The 14,400-nt window shown below is 36.7% G+C and overlaps 1 protein-coding gene across 1 annotated transcript in view; it reads right to left on the bottom strand.

Annotated features, from left to right (window-relative positions):
• Positions 1 to 14,400, bottom strand: part of Dmd (dystrophin) — a 2,157,654-nt gene that overhangs the window by 801,624 nt on the left and 1,341,630 nt on the right. Inside the window, exon 49 of the mRNA XM_045140973.1 lies at positions 11,580 to 11,744. Coding sequence (XP_044996908.1) covers positions 11,580 to 11,744 — 165 coding nt within the window. The remainder of the gene's footprint in view (positions 1 to 11,579; positions 11,745 to 14,400) is intronic.

Genomic DNA, 14,400 nt, shown 5'->3' with positions numbered 1-14,400 from the left:
AACATGGCATCCAAGCCTTCTCCAATCTTATCTACACTTCAGTATCACTAAATTTGATTGGTGCATTCTTTATTTTGTTTTGGAGGTAGAGTCTCACTTTAGGCCAGGCTAGTCTGAACTCACAGTAATCCACCTACCTCTGCCTCTCAAGTGCTGGGATTAAACACGTGTGCCACCATGCCTGACCCAGCTCATCTCTTCATATCTTTGTTCTTTTTGCCACTTATCTCTGGAAGCATTTTCCTGTCCCATATGAATTGTCTATTCTCAGTTCCTATTCATTTTTAAAAGATGCAGCTCAGAAGTCATATTCTAGGATGCTCTCTCTAGACAGAAGGTTCTGATATTTTAGCAAGTGAAAATATCTTATGGAGGGTTTATTACTGCAAAGACACCTAGGTTTCCCTTCAATTTATTCAGATTTAAAAGGTGTATGGAAAATCCAAAGATTTAAATTTATAACTTCCTTCTAGAGGAAGCTGATACTGTTGGTTCAAGAACTCCATACACTTTAGTAGTTATGATGAAACAATATTCTACCTATGTTAGGATTCACTCTCGGATACCACACCATCATTTTACAATGAAATGCAATTGGATCTTCATTGAGTACCCTTCAAAAACTGAGTATATTTATACATCATCTCTACTCTGAGAAAATTGAGAGTCAACATTATCTTAATTCCATACACTGTAATTACTCAATATGTAAGTTTTAATTCAAAAGAAATTTTATTAATACATACCTAGAAGTGCTGATTAGAGATACACACAAATAAATTTCATGAGCATTTGAACAAAATATTTTTTTAAAATGTTCAAATATGTGTTTGTTGATAACATGAAACAATGTGATATTAATGGGGTATACAATGATAAGAGTTTAATTATTTATTATTTATTTGAGAGTGACAACACAGAGAGAAAGACAGATAGAGGGAGAGAGAGAATGGGCGCGCCAGGGCTTCCAGCCTCTGCAAACAAACTCCAGACGCGTGCGCCCCTTGTGCATCTGGCTAACGTGGGACCTGGGGAACTGAGCCTCGAACCGGGGTCCTTAGGCTTCACAGGCAAGCGCTTAACCACTAAGCCATCTCTCCAGCCCATGATAAGAGTTTAATAACTCATTGAAAATGACATCAAAGGAAATTGATATCAAGGCACAGGGAGATTCTTAAGGATGTGTTGTTGGGTTCTGGCTTAGGAGTCAGTCTGAGTTGTTTTCCTAACATTAAGTTAGTTATAGGAAATAGATAACAAATCTGAACTTAAAGGAAATTTTTAGGCATTGTAGAAAATTAATACTCAAACACCACCTCCTATCATCAACTGGGGTTGATAGATTGACAAATATATGGCAGTCAGTGCTACAGCAATCAGAGTTGAGGTATAGAAGGGTGTGTATAGAAGACCTTCTTCCCTGAATGACAGTGGCTATACATACATTACACTTGTACTTTGAACCAGCTAGAGGGCTGCAAGGTTGCTTCCGGATGCTGTATTGTAGTGATGCTAGGATTCTTACTTTTGGGCAACAATGGATAAGGACATCCCTAAGATTTGGGGTCTTGAGTGAATAAATCTGAAGACATGTTTTATAGGTATGCATTAATCTGAAAAAAAATATAAATAGCAACAGAGCAGGATGGGAGAAATATCACTTGAACAGGAACTCAATGTAAGTCAACAGAGCAATATATGTGCTACAGGAATAAGTAACTGTGTAATGGTTAAATTCATGGACTGTAATGAGAGTAAATTTGATGATACTTTGGCAGCTCAGCAAGTGTCAAAGCTGAGACTGAGTTGTCCTTCTTTCCTTACCACAGAATGCCTGTCTTTCCTATAGTAGCAATCTTCAGATTGGCATGAACCTCTACAGGTACATTGTAATTGTCCTAGCACTATGTGGGCAGGAGTAGTGTTAATAGATTCATTTTCCAGATTCTTAGCTCCTACAAGACATTTGAGCCTATGCCAATGTTAGATATGTCTATCATTCCAATTTTCTTTCTTTTTCATTTTTGTAGTGTCTACCCAAGCACAGCACTCTGGCATAACCCAAAGATCATTGTACCCAAGATATATTCATGGAAAAATACAAGTGGAATTCAAAACCCTGGTGACAAAAAATGCTTTGTGATCAAGGGAAACCAATTCTCAGTTATTTTTCCATATTATAAACTCATTTCTGATAATAAAATACACTGAATAGTTTTAATATTATTTGTCACATTCTTAGGTTATCTCATTACTGCTAGGTATGCCTGTTATTAGTAATTGTAAATAGAACTCAATTTAAAGGGTTTAAAAATATAGAGCCTTGTAACTATAGGATTTTAAAAAATTGAATTTAAACCCACATAGATACATTTGTCCTACAAAAATATGATATAATGATTAATAAAAGACTATATCATAAATACATATTGAATTAGGATATGATTATTTGAGGGTAGTAGAATGAAATATGATTTAAAGAATAAAGGACATAATATAAATTTTCTATTTATTAAATATGTTTGTTGGGAGATATTATATTGCTGTGGTATTTGGGTGGGTCTTGATACTTTGAGAGGAATAATGTTACACCTTTTAAACATCAATGTTAACAATTTTCCAGATGTGGAATATAGATGTCACTTTTAAAATGTATTAGAATACACTCAGTTTTCTATATTATATTTAGAGTTTCAGAAAGTGGTTTGAATGCCCCTGTAAATACAAGCCTTTTGGAACCTTCCTCTTAGTTTTCCAATGAGAAAGGAAGGAATTCTTATCATCTATGACTAATGTAACAGTAAAAACTTTATTTTTACTATTACTAATGTAATAGTAAAAACGCATCTTTGTTGCGGCGGGTGGTTCAAGGTAGGGTTATACTGTAGCCCAGGCTGAACTGGAATTTACTATGTTGTCTCAAAGTGGTCTCAAACTCACAGTGATGCTCCTAGCTCTGCCTCCCTATTGCTTGGATTAAAGTTATGTACCACCATGCAGGAGAGAGAGGGAGAGAGAAAGGGTGGGGGAGGGAGAGAGGGAGAGAGAACACCAGTGCCTCTAGCCACTGCAAATTAACTCTAGGTACATGAGCATTTGGCCTTACATGGGTACTGGGGAATCAAGCCTGGGTCATTAGGCTTTCCAGGCAAGTGCCTCAACTGCTAAGCCATCTCTCTAGCACTACTTTTTTGTATCTTTATGTGTATATGTACATGTGTGTGTATGTATGAATGTCCATGTCCTAAGTTGAGGGCACGTGCTATCATTGTGTATATGTGGAAGTCAAGTTCAGGTATCAGTCATGTTTGAGGCAGTATCTCTTGTTGTTTATGAGCTAACTATCCCATGAGCTTCTCCTGTCTTGAATTTCTTTCTTGCCATAGGCATGGTGGAGTTACAGATGATTAGATTACAGTGACCATGTTTTTGAGGGTTCTGGGACTGAAAGATTCATTCTCATGCTCACATCCATTATTGTTTTGAACAGCTTTAATATTCACCTTAACTTCCTTTTATATTTTTTTCTATATATCCCTTTAAAACCCTGATTTCCTCAGTCCTTCCACCACTTATTCCCTTATAGTCTCTCACAATTTATAATCCAGGTCATCACTGGAGACTCTCAAAGGACTTTGTAACATCAACAGAAAGTATAAGAATTTGAAAATACTAATTGGAAAATACTGGATACTTTATCTAGTCTTTAATACCTTTGGATACATCAAGCTGTCCACTACATATATCCTCATCCCCTCATCCAGATATTGGCTCACAGCTTTTTGACATGATATATCAGGGGAAAAGAAAAACTTAAACATTTTTTTCTCTTAAATATTGGAAAATAATATAAGTTTTCATACTGAGCAGATATTATAAACTTTTTAAAAATATTTTTACTTTATTTATTCATTTGAGAATGACAGACAGAGAGAGAAAGAGGGAGAGTGAGAGAAAGAGAGAATGGGCGAGCCAGGGCCTCCAGCCACTGCAAACAAACTCCAGACGCGTGCGCCCCCTTGTGCATCTGGCTAACGTGGGTCCTGGGGAGCCAAGCCTCAAACCGGGGTCCTTAGGCTTCACAGGCAAGAGCTTAACCGCTAAGCCATCTCTCCAGCCCTATTATCAACTTTTATTTGTAAAGTTTGTAATGTGTTACAAAGTGATTGTTCAATGTTACACATACATTTAAAAAGTTTTTCTTAATAAATTAGTTCTTAATGGCTAAAATCTAAGTAATATATGTAAATTAATCTCCTTGAAATATAAAGGACAACAAGAACAAACTTTATATATGATATAGGTCAGCTTTACAGGATACGTCTTTTCAAAGAAAAAAAAAATATTATTCCAGAATGACGAAGTAGAGGATAATATTGGAATTGAAGTAAGAAGTTGAAAGCTTTTGAAAGAAGAATTTTATGTTGTGTAGTCAATGGTTGGTCTGAATTTACTTGCCTTTTATTTATTTTATTATTTATTTGCTTGCTTTTAGAGAGAGAGGGAGAGAGGGAAAGAAGCAGATAGAGACAGAGACTGGGCATGCCAGGGCCACCAGTCCCTGCAAATGAACTCTAGATGTATGCACCCCCTTGTGCATCTGGATTACATGGGTTCTGGGGAATTAACACAGGGTCCTTAGGCTTCACAGGCAAGTGCCTTTACTGCTACTCCAAATCTCCAGTGCCTACATGTTTTAGCAAGAAGTTTTAGTAACAACAGAATCCTAATGAGAAATTAGTTAAGATTGTAACTTGTTAGAATCACAAACTTTTTTTGTCTACAATTATTTTCAAATAAAAAAATTGTCTTAATTTGCATTTCCCTGATGATTAGAAATGATGAACATTTTCTTAAGTGTGTCTGGCATTTGTATTTCTTCCTCTATGAACTGCCTGTTCAGCTCTTTGCCCCATTTTGTGAGTGGGGTGTTTGACTTTTTACTGTTTAGATTTTTGAGTTCTTTGTAGATTCTAGAGATTAGGCCTCTGTCAGTTGGATAACCCACAAATATTTTCTCCCATTCTGTGGGTAATCTATTGGCTTTGCTTATTGTATGTTTGTCTGTAAGGAAACTCTTCAGCTTCAGGTGATGCCATTGGTTGAGTGACTGTTTAAGATCATGAGCTACTGGGGTTTTGTTCAGAAAGTCTTTTTCCATTCCTATATCATGAAAAGTACTTCCTAAATTTTCTTTCAGTAATATTTGAGTTTCTGATCTTATATTGAGGTCTTTGATCCATTTGGACTTGAGTGTAGTGCATGGTGAAATGTGTGGATTAAGTTTCAGTTTCCTGCATATGGTTATCCAGTTTGTCCAGCACCATCTGTCCAAGTACTTGATGACCCACCAAAGGTTAGTGGTAAGACCCTACTGCTGAAGACACCTTATGTGGTCCATACATAAAATGGAATGGCATGGCTGGAAGTTGGAAGAGAATCAATCCCCAGACAGTCAGTAAGTCTAGTGCCAGAAGGTGCTACATGGACAACTGAGGGAAAATGACCAATATCTGTCCAAGAAACTCATGGTCTAACCTACTTAGCAACAAATAACCTGTTGTGATGACCACACATGTGCAATAGTGGCACACAGCCATGGTGGGGAACCACCTGCTCTTGATTTGGCTGACTGATCCCCTCAGTGGCATGGAACCCATAGCTGGAGCTGGGAAACAAGTCAGAACCATATCCAAATATAAGCCCACTCTCCATTATCAAGCTACCATCCATTGTGGGCTACAAGAGGGCCTACACCTATTAAATTCTCTATTAAAAAAGTATGGGTTATCTCATTTGTTCTGGGGCTAACTTACTCTCTATTGGAGAATCTACTTCTCTTTTTCAGACAGATGTAGATCCTAAGGAGAGAGCCACCCCATCATACCTCAAAAGGGCTCCGGCTGAAACTAAGAAAAATTGGCTAAATAAGCAAGAGTGCTGTTTTCCTGGTGAACCAGGTACCAGCAGAAGGGTGAAGGACATCAACACAGAGAAAAATCAACTCCTACTAATTCAGAGAGCCAGAGACCCACAGGCCACAACACCTCATTACTCAAGCAGACCAAAAATGAACCCAACATGGCTCAGGGGAATTTTGCGGAAGAGGGGGCAGAAAGAATGTCAGAGCCACATGTTAGGTCATGATATGCAGAGACATTTATCCTACCCATAACTGTGGGCTAACTCCACAATGCATGACCCATATACCTCAACAAGGAGGGGCCAAGGGGAGGGGTAGGTCATGGATGAGCCTAATAATGGTACCAAACTATTTGCTGAAAATAAAACTAATTAATAAAAAAAGAAAATAAAAATTTTACTAATTTTTTAAAAAAATGTATAAATGATCATTATTGCCCATTTGCATACCATATTTATTTCCATGTTCGTTTGATTTTATTGAAATTCTATAAAATATGACATGTCTCTTCCTTTTGAGTAATATGTCAAGTAACAAAGATTTTCTGTTAACAGAATCATTTCCTTTAGGTTGATTTTGCTATGCCATTGATTATTAGAAACAGCCCTTTTACCTCTGAAAGAACTAAACCCATTTGAAGTCATACCTGCTAGAATTTTTTTTAAAATATTTGTCACTTTTGGGCTGGAGAGATGGCTTAGCGGTTAAGCGCTTGCCTGTGAAGCCTAAGGACCCTGGTTCGAGGCTCAGTTCCCCAGGTCCCACGTTAGCCAGATGCACAAGGGGGTGCACGCATCTGGAGTTCGTTTGCAGAGGCTGGAAGCCCTGGCGCGCCCATTCTCTCTCTCCCTCTTATCTGTCTTTCTCTCTGTGTCTGTCACTCTCAAATAAATAAATAAAATTAAAAAAAAATATTTGTCACTTTAAAAATATTTTATTTATTAATTGACAGAGAAAGAGGGAGAGAGAGAGAGAGAGTGAGGGAGGGAGGGAGGGAGGGAGAGAGGGAGAATGGGTGCACCAGGGCCTCCAGCCACTGCAAATGAATTCCAGATGTGTGCACCCACTTGTGCATCTGGCTAACGTGGATCCTGGCGAATCGAATCTGAGTCCTTTGGCTTTGCAGGTAATTGCTTTAACTGCTAAGCCATAGCTCCAGCTCTATTTGCCACTTTTTAAAGTTAGGTATTCATGCATTATTTTACAGTGACTCATTATATTAGCCAAGTATTCAAACCTTTTAATTTTTAAAAATAATTTGTGCTATTTTGTTTTTCTTAAGTAGAATCCAATGGGAAACCATAATGAAATGAGTTAAGAAAATTTTACACAAGTCTGTTCTCTCACCTTATAAAAATAGATATTAAAAGTCATTGCATCTACTTGACATGTTGACTTGTATGAAAAGCATTGTCAACTTTATGGTAGAGTTAATTCATTGTGTGAAAATTTCTAGCAAAACAAACTCTGTAAAAACATATGTGGTTAATTACCATTCTTGCTTCACCTTTATAAATAAACAGAATAGCCTCATTTTATAAGCAAGAATACTTTTACTTTGATTATCTTTGATCAAAAGAAAAGGGCATATTGTAGAGAGAAATTTTATAGTTGAATATAAAAATATAGCACACCCATTTTATTTGAGTTACTTCATATACCCTTGTGAACTGTATGGTGTTGGTAACTACCGGCAAAGTGGACTGGATTCTGCTGTTTTTCACTCTTTGCCAACTTGCAGTTCTACTTTCCTACAATTCTTCCAAATTACATTTGCAGCTTTTCTTCCCCTCTCCTGATCTGGCATCACTCAGAATGACCATCTTACCACAAAGAGGTTTACTCAGAGTGTTGGTTATCTCACACCTGTACTTTCCATGTGGCACCAAATGCTACAAGTTACTGGACTGAAATAAACTCCAAAAGAGTCATTGCAGCAAAGAAGCTAAGACTGGATTGATTTCTTATAGCTACTGCTGGGGAACCAAATGGGGATGTTCACCAAACTCTCCAGTAAATCACCAAGGTTATCCGTGATAGTACTGGAACTTCTGTGATGCCTGTTCCATCCCTGCAACCACGTATACTGAAAACCAGAAAATCCATGAGCTTGTCCATGCATTCTTCAATGAATCATAAAAAGGAAAACTTCCAGGGCTTGAGAGATGGCTCAGCAGTTAAGGGACTTGCCTGCAAAGCTTAAAGACCAGGGTTCAGTTCCCAAGTACCCACATAAAGTCAGATGAACAAAGCAGTGCGTGCATCTGGAGTCCACTTGCAGTGGCTTGAAGCCTTGGCACACCCATTCTCTTTGCATGTCTGGATTTCTCTGTCTCTCTTCTCTCTCTCCCCAAGTAAATAAATAAATAAATAAAGGACAGCTCCAGCTCAACATCTGGGCTAAAAATAGGTTCATAATCTCCCTCCACCATTATTTTTTGCTTTCTTTAATTCCTGAACAACCTTCTCCATAAAAAAATGCTGGGTTGCTGCTGTGATCCAACAAATTTCCACTACTACCAACCCTCAGAGTTGGTTCAGCTAGTCATTCCATAACAGAAAGATGTAACTCAAGATAAGTTACGTGATCCAGCTTTCTCGAGTTGTTAAGCAGTAAGAAAATCATTAATAGATATGGTCTTTTGATTACCCTTGGCATGTCTAAACTTGAAGCAGGTGGTTTGCTGTCCATATTTCTGAAGTCTTTCTCTTGTAGGGTGCTTATTTCAGAAACTTATCTATTATAAAGTCTTTCTCTGCCTCTTGGAAATATATTTCCCAGCCTCTTATTTTCTAGCTAGGGAATATGTTAATGATCTCCCTTTCAATGGAGATCTTTGAAATGCAGTCATCAAGGAAATCAGTGCCCTTTTGTGCCAGCCTGTGGGAAAGTTGGAATCTAACTTTGAAACATGACAACTGGGAAACATAGATGGCCTAATTACTTTGACCACCCTGTCCTTAATATCCTCCAGTACTTCTTCACTCACATAAAGAGCATTTAGAAGTTCAAGTTTTGTGTGTGTGTGTGTGCGTGTGTGCGTGTGTGTGTGTGTGTGTGTGTGTGTATGCATGTCCATGTGGACACCAGAGGTAGACACTGAATATCGTATCTTTCTCAATCATTCTTTATTTTTGTTGTTTGAGACATGGTCCCTTGCTGAACCTAGCATTGACCCATTCAGTTAGACTAGCTAGTCAATGAATTTTGTCTCCCATATGCTTGGATTATAGGATTTCCTGTCTCCTGTATGCTTGGATTACAAGTGTGCACCATCATGATCAACTTTTCATGGGTTCTAGGTACTGAACTCACGTCCTCATGTATGGGTGGAAAGTGCTTACCCCTTGAGCCATCTCAAACCCTCTGCTATCTTTTGTTTCAGCAGAATTAAGTTCTCCCATTGCAGAAAGTGCTAAATAAGTTTATTTTTTTTTTCTTGCTGGTTAAAGTGCCCAGTATTATTTTTCTTTGGTAACATTCACATCAATGTGAATATATGATTTTGACATTCACTAAGTTAATTGGTCAGTTATTAGCATTCTACCACTTGTTTGTGGATTTGGCATTATGGACAGTTCTGTGTCTTACATGGCATGGAAGAGGCAGTATGTTGGGTTTATTTATAGATCACAAAAAGAAAGTCATTCTTGAGTATAGAAAAAAAAACTGTCATGAATATGAAATATCTCATTCAGTAAACCTTAACATAGAATTATGTGTTCCTTCACCTCATGTTTCAATGAAAAGTTAAGAAAACAGCAGTTAGGCTGTGATATGTCAGATAAATAGCTTACATCTAGCTCATTACAGAAAGTTTTCATTAAAGATTAAAAACATAAGACTCTTTATAGAAATTCTAAACTGGTCCCTGGATCTTAGCATTCAATTATCATTTGTGAAATCTGAAATCAACATATTTCATGTCTAAATTGAGAGTACATTTGAAAATCAAAATTCAAAGGCATGCCTTCTAGTGGGCTGACTGATGGGAATGGGCTGTGATTATGCTTCATTTTCACACTCTACATCACGATCTCATTGATTATGTTTCTCAGCTTGCTAAGGGTTCTGTGAGGTGATTTTCAAGATGAATATTGCTATTTGCAGGATTTCCTGAATAGGAATATTTTGGGAGTAAATTGCAGAAACCAAGCAATGTGCAGTCAATTTTCACTCCAGCATAAACAATGTATTAGAATAGAGCCCTTAAGGCTTTTTTATTTGGGTTTCATTACACAGCTAGCTGTATTTCTTCAATAAGAATGCACTGCCAAGCAAGAAAAACTGAGGCTCTCAGAAGACAGTAGAAAATTTGTTTTTGTAACACGTGTTCAATTTGACCAGAAAAAAAAAATCTGAATGGTGGGGCCTCAGGCCCTTTACTTCATATGTAATCATGGCCATCATAATCAGTTGAAATTTATCTTTTTACCTTTTCATTAAGGAAATGGAGCCAAGAATCTTGCATTTTGCACAAATGCTTTCTCTCTATTGACTCATACCTAAGATTCTAAAGTACACAGTGACAGGGTCACAAGAAGACATGCCTTAGTGTCAGGATTCTCAGTCTACTATGAATGTAAGGCTATAATGTTACTTATCCTCTCCATATTTTAAAGTTAACTAAATTTGTTACTGGGTTAAGGTTATTATTATTATTATTCTTGAAGTTGATTGTCAGACTGACTCAAGGTCCATGGCAGTGATTGAGCAGGAAGAGTTTTGCCCTGGTGAAATGATGTCTCCTTGTGTCTTACATCTGCTCTCTGTGGGAAGTTATCAGAATGGTAGTTCAAAATATGTAGATGAAGCAAGGTCAAAGGAATAAACTTCACTTTGCAAACTTAACTCATTGTCCCTATGTCTCATTCTTATCCTTGTTCCTTATCCTCATTCACATGCATTTTTCCCAAACATATAGGATATGTATTTCAGATAAGGATAAAATTTAGGGAAAACATCTATAAGTACATATTAAGTCCAGCTAAAGCAGGGATGGAAATGGATTACAATAACATATATGATATAGGTATCTTGTGATGAGAGTTTAATGAAGACATTTGTTAGTAAATTAGGGAAGAAACAGAAAATTCTACTGAGATAATTGTTATTACCATGACAGCAATGGTAATGATGACAAAATTCCCTACTTGATTAAACTATAGTCAGGTTTCTAACAATTTCCTAGACTTCAAACCCTTTCTTATAAAATCCAGTTGGAAAAAATTAAAAAAAAAAACCTTAATAACTTTAGCAAATATCATTCCCAAATCTGATTAATATCCATATTTGATCAGGTTTTTCAACTCCCACCATGTCCCTGTTGATGTCTGATCATCCTGTCATATCTTATTTATGTAGTCAGAGTCTTCCCTCATCCCTGATTCTCTTTTAGTGATATTTTTCCATACACTAACCCCCCTCTACTGCTGGGGTGGTGTTGTGCACTTTCTTGTTCCGCATTCAGAACTGAGAAAATTTTATCCATGAACTACAAAACCCCATTGTTGTGGTTATTGTATTTGTGATATCCTGAAGTAAGTACCTTGTCATGTTTGAACAAGTAATAACTATTTCTTTTAGTCAAAACACAAGTGATAATTAATGATAATGCCATTTTAGAAAACAGAACATAAAGCAAAAAGTCCATACCTGCACGTCAAAAAGTCCTTTTTGACTTGGCTGGTTGTAAATTTCCAATTGCTTCCTAATGGGAGACAGCCAGAGAAGCAAATGATCCAACTGTTGTTCAAGCTGTCCAAGGTCTTTTACATGAACCTCAAGTTCTCCTTGCTTTTCAGGTAGAGCTCTAGAGACCTGAAATAAAACAAAATTGAAAGGTAAAGGGTTTGTGCTGGAGAGATGGCTCAGTGATTAAGCGTTTGCTGTACAAGTTTGATTATGTCAGTTTGTTTCCCTGGACTACATGAAAAGACTTAGGAGGGTAGGCATAATGATCTTCAGTAATTCCATCACAGGAAGATTTCCCACCCCAGTTGTGAACAACAATGAGAATGAGATAATCTGCCTCAACTGAGGTGGAAAACAAGTACCTGTATGAGAAAGGTGCTCTTTGATCTCCATTCAGTACCATGGCACATGCATACTCAAAACCATGATCATACACATGCATATAACACACATCAAAATTTATTTATCAAGCGATGGCATAAAAATGTACTGGTTTAGGTTTTGTAGTAGGTTGTTACTACAATTTGTTAAACAATAAGAGTTTATTAACTATTTAGGAATAATTCCTCAATATTCCAAAATTTGAGTTTGCAGACACTAAGTTCCTGCAGGAAATTCACAAATACACCTTTGTTGAATATGGTGGCTCACACCTGTGATCTCAGTCATGACTGCTGGGTAAGCCTGGACTAGATAGTAAGTTACAAGACAGCGTGGACTACAAATTGAGACTCTGTCTTAAAAAAGAAAAAAATCCCATGAAACACACAAACACATACACAAAGAAACAAAAAAGCCACATAGTGGGCTGGAGAGATGACTTAGCTGTTAAGCGCTAGCCTGTAAAGCCTAATGACCCTGGTTCGAGGCTCAATTCCCCAGGACCCACTTTAGCCAGATGCACAAGGGGGCACACGCGTCTGGAGTTCGTTTGCAGTGGCTGGAGGCCCTGGCGTGCCCATTCTCTCTCTCTCTGTCTCTATCTGCCTCTTCCTCTCTATCTGTCACTCTCAAATAAAGAAATAAAAACAAAACAAATTAAAAATCCACATAGCTACACAAATGTATAATCTATTTTAAGTGGATAAAAAACATTCTTTGTGTATCCACTTACTAAGCTTAATGTTGTGCTATATATTATATGACAAGTATTCTGTCTCTGCAGTTATAAAAATGAATGAACCAAACTATTCAGCATAAGTCACATATAACATAATTCTCAACCTCAAATGAGTGGACTATATTTACAGACCATTCTAAAATTAAAACCAAAGCAAACCAGTGTTTGTTTGTATAGCAACCATTTCTGCCAATATAGTTGTTTCTAGAGTTTATTTAATTCACAGAAAATTATTTAATAAATTTCTTTATTACAAAGAAAGTTGTTACAGTGAGTATTTGTATAAAGCAGACAAAAGTGATTGAGATAAACTGTAAAAACAGTAACATAACTACAGATTACTTTTACGAAGGGCTTAGTACAAAGCAAGCACCAATGCATAATTAGAAGTTTCACTTTATTGCTTTCTTTTAATCTACCCAGTGATCAGCTTATCTCAGCATTATTATTATCCAAATTTTATACATTAATGCTGATATTAGCATTGACATATTGAATAGCATAGGAAGTAGTATGATACAAGCTTAAACATTTTGGGGTCTAGTATTGGACACTTGGGTTTAAATTTTGGTTAAATATTTTAGCCCAGTTTTCTCCAACTCTCAATCCCTCTAGGTATTTGTGTGTGTGCATGTGTGTTGTTCATGCATGTGTGCATGTGAATGTATGCATATGTGTGTGAGTGCACATGCATGTTTATACACTTGTATGCAGAGGCTAGAGATAAATGTAGGCTGTCTTGTTTAACTGTTCTCTCCCTCCTCTTTGGAAACAAGATCTCTTACTGAACCAGAAGCTCACCAATTAGGTAGAGTAGCTCACAATTACATGCTGGGGATTGCTTTTCTTCACCTCCTTAGCATTGAAATCACCCGTGTGTGCTGAAAAACCTGGATTTTACATGAATACCAGGATTCTGAACTCAGGTCCTCATGCTTGCATAACAAGCATTTTGACAACTGAGCCATTTCCCCAGCCACTCAATGCCATAATAGACAATTTTACTACTTGCATAGTAATATTCTAATGATTCACTCCATGAAAATGGCATAGAACAAAACTCTGTACTTATAATGAAATGCAGGAAAATTCAAATGAAAACAAAAAGGCAGAATTAGTATGAGTAACATTTTTTTCTTTTAGAATATCAAATATTAATATTCATATATAGGAACAAAGAACAAAAATTTATAATGCGACTCTAATATTAACATATGAATAAAATATTAATATTCACCTGTTATATTGCATCATGATACTACCAATAATGATGTTGAACATTTTAAAAGAAAACTGGATAAACATACTTACATAGTAGTATTTGATACATTACATAAGTGTACCGGTAAACTAACAATGCCACATGCCTTGAAACAATTTGCAATTCTTTTTTTTCCCATATGTAGTTCTTGAAAAACACACCAAAGAACATTATTATATTCTGTAAATGGACCACAAGAGGTATAGTGGGAGGTGGAAAAAGAGACTTATTCACATGTAACACAACCAGTCAATGAATTTGTAGGGAAATGGGGTTTATATAAGATCATATTATATGTAAATTATATGTACATCTCACGATAATGTAAATGTACTTATACATACTGTGTAAAAGGCACACAGAGCCATGATCAAAGGATTATCATCTAGTTTGGCCTGAAA

The sequence above is a fragment of the Jaculus jaculus genome, chromosome X, assembly GCF_020740685.1.
Source record: "Jaculus jaculus isolate mJacJac1 chromosome X, mJacJac1.mat.Y.cur, whole genome shotgun sequence".
Classification (NCBI taxonomy): domain Eukaryota; kingdom Metazoa; phylum Chordata; class Mammalia; order Rodentia; family Dipodidae; genus Jaculus; species Jaculus jaculus.
This window is presented reverse-complemented; position numbering and strand designations above follow the sequence as displayed.